General features: G+C 34.1%; 1 protein-coding gene across 3 annotated transcripts; it reads left to right on the top strand.

Annotated features, from left to right (window-relative positions):
• The first annotated feature begins 2,614 nt into the window (after positions 1 to 2,614).
• On the top strand, positions 2,615 to 6,626 carry LOC132042411 (probable arabinosyltransferase ARAD1). Of its 3 annotated transcripts, none has more exons than XM_059432957.1 (4): positions 2,615 to 3,016; positions 3,141 to 4,350; positions 5,313 to 5,880; positions 6,323 to 6,626. In XM_059432957.1, exons 2-3 carry the CDS (start codon positions 3,385 to 3,387, stop codon positions 5,832 to 5,834), a joined length of 1,488 nt encoding a protein of 495 aa, XP_059288940.1. In that variant the 5' UTR covers positions 2,615 to 3,016; positions 3,141 to 3,384; the 3' UTR covers positions 5,835 to 5,880; positions 6,323 to 6,626. The 3 variants fall into 3 exon arrangements, with proteins under 3 accessions (XP_059288940.1, XP_059288939.1, XP_059288941.1); XM_059432956.1 differs by having other exon boundaries at positions 5,313 to 5,858; XM_059432958.1 differs by having other exon boundaries at positions 5,313 to 5,858; positions 6,332 to 6,626.
• Positions 6,627 to 7,346: the final 720 nt, after the last annotated feature.

Here is a 7,346-nt window from a genome sequence, read left to right on the forward strand (position 1 = left end):
GAAGAAGGAAAAAAAAGTGATCTTCATGGGTACTTCAAGTCTCGTCTATAATTTCGGCAAGCCTCCAGCTCGACAAGTCTTTAAGTAGGGGGAATTTGTAGACATCGAAATTTTAATTGAATTAATCCATATAAAATTTGGATTAAGTTCTAAGTTCATGTTGACCGAGTCAAATTTTAGTTAATAAAGTCGGATTAATTATTTAAGCCAAAATTAGATGACTTGAATGAAATTCAAATTACATCTGGGATAGTCCATTAACTTGGGCCTCTACAAGATGAGTCCAACCCACGTCTTTCTTGCCTAAGATCCACTAGAATTACTTGGAGATCAAATACCCCTAAGCTCTAACTCACACCTATATAAAGGGGTCACATATCTCCTTTTAAAGGGATCTTGAAAGTTGCATATCATCTTGACTAGAGGCAAAGGAGAGCAAGAATATCTACATAAGTCTTCTCCAAAGGTCTTCAACAAGAAGGATAGTTCGAGAGACGTCTTCCCTCAAGAACAATCCAAAGTGTTGTTTAAAGTTCTTCGAAGATTCAACACATCAACAAAAGTTCATCCTTCATTCGAGAAAGACGCTACAGTAGCTGTCGAATCAAGGTGAACAACGCGAAGATTAGAATTAAGAAATATATCCAGAGTTGTACGCACAAAATAATCAATAAAATAATGGGTGAAAATGATTTTCACCCCCCAACTTGACTTTAAAAATCAAACTCCCCCTTCAACTTTGAACAATAGTCATTCTCCCCCTTTATCCTAATTGACTTTCTTAAATTCCTAGTCTACCCTTACATTATCAACTTGTCTTTCTTTTTCTTTTTTAAAATCATGATTTTTTTTATCTCTTTAATCTATGTAACAAATTTTCTTTTAAGAAATTAAATATTATTTTCGAGATAGAAAAAAAAGTGAGAAACACTAGTTAAGTATATAAATTTAATGTCATTCTATAATGAAATAAATGAGAAGAATATGAATTTTTTTTATTAATCATAATCAAAATTCTGATATCTATTATACAAGTATAAATAACATGTAATGATAACTTTATAAATATATTTCAATGCAGGTAATACAAAATAATTCATAAAAATAGAGGTATGTTTTATGACAAATCCTAAAAGATTATCTATTATATTATAAATGAATTTAAAATTATAATTTAAAATATTCCATTAATGACAACCAGAATTCGTTTGCATATTGGAACAGAGAATAAGAGAGAAGTGAAACTTAAGTATACACATACATAAATATGTAAAAATAATAGGTAATATGTGTGTGCACGCAGGCTCATGCATGTACATACATAATATATATTTAATCCATATAATATTAAAATATCAAGCATAAAAGGTAACATTAGATTTTGTGATAAATTCATAAAAAGATTATTCTACTTATAATATGAATTTCAATTAAAAAGAAAAACTATACATACCTAGGTTAAAATAATAAATTTTATATAATATAAAAGATATTACATAGATGGAGGAGTGAAAATGTCAAGGGTAAAATAGACATTACATAGGAGAAAGGGGGAAGAATGACTATTGTTCATAATTAAGGGCGAAGATTAATTTTTAAAGCAAAATTGGGGGTGAAAATAATTTTCACCCATAAAATAATTTCTTATTATTTGTTTTATAATCAATTATTTATTTTTTTGCTAATAAAATTTGTTACAAATAGACTCGAATTCGAGATTTCTGATTAACAACAGAGGGATGTCAACCACGCACCACAATCCATATTGGTTTCTTGAGTCCTAATTAAATGAACCACGCACCACAATCCATATTGGTTTCTTGAGTCCTAATTAAATGATCAATAGGACCCACCACCAAAAAAAAAAAATCAAGATTAGTTTACCGTTAATCAACTGATTCTGTTCTGACACGTATTTCCTTTGACTCCGTAATGAGAAAGACACCTATTACGAGAAAGAAGACAAAAACCACATCATGCGTTATTGGTTTTAAGGAGAACATTGTCTTCCCCTAATGAATCATGGCGGTGGGTTAGACACGAGAAAAGAGTAAGTCACAGAAATGAACTACACCAGCTGTTCACTCTTTCTTAAATCTTAGTCCTCCACAAGCGGAGGAAAGAAGTTGCATTTTGTTTTAGAGGATTCAATATGGATATTAATTAATTAAATAAATTAGATTGGGAGTTTGATATGTTGGATAAATATAAATAGTTTTGGGATAAAGTTTAGTACTGTCTTATTCCTTATTTGGTTACTAATTCTGAATAGGATATATACTAGTATTAAAAATAGTATTGGAATGAGTTATATCTGTCAGATGGTGAAATAATAATAGCAAGACTGATTATTTCTGGACAAAACAATAAAAATGACAAAAATACCTCTCAGACTCCTCAAATCCTTTTTTCTACCGAATAAGGTGGAGAATATTTTGTAAACAAACAACTTTTCAGAAATTATACAATACGTGTTATTTTTAATATAACAAATCAAACAGTTAATAGAAATAATTTTTTTATAACTAACCCCAACATAACTAATGCTGATATAACTAAAGCCAACATAACAATTCCGGTGAACTTGTCGTCAAACCAAACAACCCTTTAAATCTTAGTCCTCCTCCACGAGCGTAGGAAAGAAGTTGCAATTATTCTAGAGGATTTAATTACTATGGGCATTAACTAAATTAGAGAATTAAATTACTGTATTAAAGGCTATTAAAAGAAAGCTTATTAAGGAATATATTTGTTTGTACCTGACAAATCCCAAGAATCGGTCCTTTTCAAAACTGGAACTGGTCAGACAACCATGTGAAAAGTGCTAAGAACTTTACCCGATACTCCTCTTTCAACTTTTAGCTTCTGTTTGCTAGTATTTCCGTTCTTGAATATCCATGAATCTTGAATTTGAAATGTTGGGTTTGTAAATTATCAAGATTCAGTTTTTGTTGTTATTCTCTTGCTCTTTTTTCCTAATTTGGTTATGGTTTTCTCATTCACTAGATTATAAGAGGTAAATATATTCTGTTGTCAGCTGACATAGTTTTGTTTCCTATCTATTTTTTTTTCTCTCTAAATTTCTGCAGCTAATGAATGTCTGGTGAATCTTGTTTTCTAATTTCTCTTTGGTATTGCAGGTATATATTAGCTTCTTCTGCAGTGTAAAATCAGAAAATTTGGTAAAAGAATCAACTTTGAGCTAAATTTTTGGTGGTGAAAAATCTCAACTTCACCAATTGGTTCTTGGAAAACCTTCAGGGGTTTAGGGAGTTAGGGCCAGCTGAATTTGTTTCAATTCCACCTAGGAAAGGATCTGAAAGTTATTGAACAAGTAGAAGCTAATTCTCAGTATTGTTGACATAAATCTCTTTAGATTACAAGATGTCTTTGTTTCTTGAAAAGAACATGCTAGCATCCAGGTTTTTATCATGTCTCATAGCCATTTCGGTTTTCGTTTTGATCGTTTCTTCGTTGTCCCTTCTTCAATTTGCTGACAATTCTTTCATACCAAGATCAGTATTTAGGTTAATTCTTGTTAATAGTACTTCCCTTTACCCAACCTCAAGTGTCACAAGTGGAGAATCTAAAACCCCTTTCTTGCCTCTTGAAACTTTTATTGAAGAAAAAGTGCAACGCCAAGAGATAGCATGTCAAACATCCAGTTCCAGCAACAGTTCTGGTGGAGTAGGAGTTATTAAAGTAGCTTGTGACAAAAAACAAGCAATTCTTAGAGTGTATATGTATGACTTACTACCTGAATTTCACTTTGGGCTATTAGGTTGGAAAGGAAATGGGAATGAAATGTGGCCTAATGTTGGTCAAGTACCCTCATACCCTGGGGGCTTAAATTTACAGCATAGCATTGAATATTGGCTTACCCTTGACCTTCTATCGTCGAATACACCAAATATTACTAGACCATGCACTGCTATTCGAGTGCACAATTCAAGTGAGGCCGATGTATTTTTTGTTCCGTTCTTTTCGTCTTTGAGTTACAATAGGCATTCTAAGCCTCATGGGAAGGAAAAGGTCAGTCTAAATAGGATACTGCAAGATAGAGTGGTGGAGTTTTTAAGAAGTAGAGATGAGTGGAACCTAAATGGTGGGGCGAATCATCTGATCGTTGCTCACCATCCTAATAGCATGTTGGTTGCAAGAAAGAAGTTGGGCTCTGCAATGTTTGTGCTTGCAGATTTTGGAAGGTACCGAGCTGAAACAGCAAACATTGAAAAGGATGTGATTGCTCCTTACAAACATATGGTCAGGACATTAGATGCTGATAACTCCCCCTCTTTTGTGCAACGTGATATATTGGTTTATTTCCAGGGGGCAATTTATAGGAAAGATGTAAGTTGCAGATCTTCTTTTACCTGCTTTTAGTATTGTCATTGGTATTGCTATTTTCAAGTCAGCTAAAGTGTCAAATCTAACTATAACATGGCTGCATTTTTAGTCAGTGCAGCCCAACCTACTTAGCAGCAGGGGAATTGGAGAACTGTAGCCAGATAAAATTTCCTCGTATCCTCTTATTAATTATGTTACAAAACTTCACTTGGAACTAGGAAATCAATTTGAAAGAACAATGTAGCCACAGCTTTCCATTTCAACACTTCGTCGTCCTTTAATCCGCTATGCTAGATAACTTGTTCATCGTTCACTAATAGCATGCACCATTATATTCTCTTTCCTGGTACCTCCAGCAAATGCCTTTGTTTCTATGTTGTAAGATTGGAATAGTTGAGGACGTACTGCATTTAGGAGAGGAACTGAAATTATTTCATCAAAACTTAGTTTCCCTCTCTATTGCTCAAAGTACAACAATTTTAGCTCCTTCATTCCTTCCTTAACCCTGCTTTGTTGATTAACTAACCTACACTTACCCTACTCCAAACCCTTCCCCAGGAGTCAACGATTGTCATTTCCCACTTTAATCCCTTAGTTCTTTTATTTGAGAATATGATAGATTATAACAATTTGAATATCGTGTTTGGCATTTGGAAGATGTCTGTGATTTAACTACTTAAATAGTCGTAGGACATTGTAGATCTAATTTAGTCCTAAAATTATCAACTAGAATCTAGAAGAGTCCATTTTTGAGATATTGATACTTCTAGTAGCTCCTCAAGAAAGAAGGGAGTTAAGAACCGAAGAAGCCAAACAGAAAAAGGAAGCTAAAGAAGAGAAGATGATTACGATTTTGAGATTTCACTTAAGAGTAATAAAACTGGAATTTCCCTGTTTCTGTCAATTTTTAAGCTTGAAATAAGGATGAAGTAGGTGATCGCTTTTCTTTGCTTACGTAATACCAGGGTGGAACAATCCGTCAAGAATTATACTACCTTCTAAAGGATGAAAAAGATGTACACTTCACTTTTGGAAGCATCAAATCAAATGGTGTTAGGGAGGCTGGGCGAGGAATGGCCTCTTCCAAATTCTGCCTGAATATTGCTGGAGACACCCCCTCTTCCAATCGCTTATTTGATGCCATTGCTAGTCATTGTATTCCTGTAATAATTAGTGATGATATTGAGCTACCATTTGAAGATGTTCTCGATTATTCCAAGTTCTGCATTTTTGTCCGTTCTTCAGATGCTGTGAGGAAGGGGTATCTTCTGAATCTCCTTAGAAGAATCAAGGAGGATCAGTGGATCAAAATGTGGCAAAGGCTGAAGGAGCTCACGAAACATTTTGAGTACCAATATCCATCCCAACCTAATGATGCTGTGGATATGATTTGGCAGGCAATTGCAAGGAAGTTGTCGTTTATACAACTGAAGGCTCATCGCAACAAGAGATACCGTAGTTTACAGCTCTTCATCAAAGACCGCTAGTTCTATAAGGATGTTAGCTACCAGGTTAGGCTTGATTCTATTGGAGGTACTTATGCTCTGAAAATATTTGTCCATTTTTATTTCTACTTCTTGAGAACGCCTTGTAAATTCTTTTCATAATGAAGTTGCATATATTAGTTTATGGATTTTGGACCGTTCTCTGGCAGAGATCTTATATTTACTACCAGAAAACTACCGTAGATGTAAATGGGAATTAACTCAAATGCTGTGCAATGCTTTATCTACAATGAAAAAAACAATAGGCAGTCTTGACAAATATGTTAATAGCATAAGCATGTCCCTAGGATGAATAGAATTGCAAAATAGAAAAAGGTTCAGAAAATTTGATGTTTTTTCATTATACATGCGAGAATTGTTGATGATTAGAGATAACCATATCTGTGCATGATAATGAGCATGACAAATACTGCTATTTTATTGAACTGTTGTTCTAGCTTTAAGTAATATGTGAAGTTGCGCATGCACAGGGACTGCAGTTTGTAAGCTGCCTGCCTTCAAATGAAGACTGCTACTCATGCAAATAAGAATGATGAGTTCAACAAAATCATATAAGCTGAAGATAACATTGGGTTGTGCATGAAAATCCTAATCTATTTGACTATGGTTCTAGCTTGACATAACATTTGAGCTTCATTCTTTCATTTTCTTCTTTTGAACAAAGGATACTACTATTCAAACACAAAACAACGATAAATATAACAAACCTGTGTATGTAAGATAATATTCTGCTGTGTATAACAATGAGCATGAAAATCCTAATGTATTTGACTATGGTTCTAGCTTTACATAACACATGAAATCGATGGCTGCAACAAGGTTTGCAGCTTATCAGCTGCGTTCATTCATCATCTGCTTCCAAATAAAAGACTTCCGCTCAACAAATAACAACAGTAACTGTAGCCAACCTATATCAAAATGTTCCGACATATGCAGAAATTCCCACCATTTAAAAATTTATGGCAAAAGATGGCAGCCATTTCCTTCTTTCCTGTGAATGTTGTTATGGTTTGGTCCTTGCATACTACGAGTAGTTCGTCAACTCCGGTTGTGGATGGGATCTGATCCTTTCTTCACACTTCTTTTGTTCGATTGATTCGGACCAAAGGTCGTTGCAGGTGCAGGTGCTATATTTAGGTCCTGCATGGCGACAGCCCCTAGAATCCTAGAGCTTTTGAGAAAAAATAACTTGCCTTCTCCCCATCTAAAAGAAATATCTCTACTTCCCAGAGCAGAAACCATCTTTGGTTGGATATATAAGAACCCAATACAAAGAATTAGAACTATCATCTTACAACACATTTTTCTGCACTTGAAGAAAGAATATAAGTTTTTCTCTCCTGTTTATGCTATGATGAGGGAATGAGGGCTTTGTCTGTGGCTATACTCTTGGATATTATCTATATATATAAACTTGTGTTTCATCTTTAATGGGATTTGTAAAACTAAAGGTACTAAAGCAGGGAGGGCCCCAAGGCAAATATCTTAATAAGT

The sequence above is a fragment of the Lycium ferocissimum genome, unplaced genomic scaffold, assembly GCF_029784015.1.
Source record: "Lycium ferocissimum isolate CSIRO_LF1 unplaced genomic scaffold, AGI_CSIRO_Lferr_CH_V1 ctg15126, whole genome shotgun sequence".
In the NCBI taxonomy this organism is placed as follows: Eukaryota; Viridiplantae; Streptophyta; class Magnoliopsida; order Solanales; family Solanaceae; genus Lycium; species Lycium ferocissimum.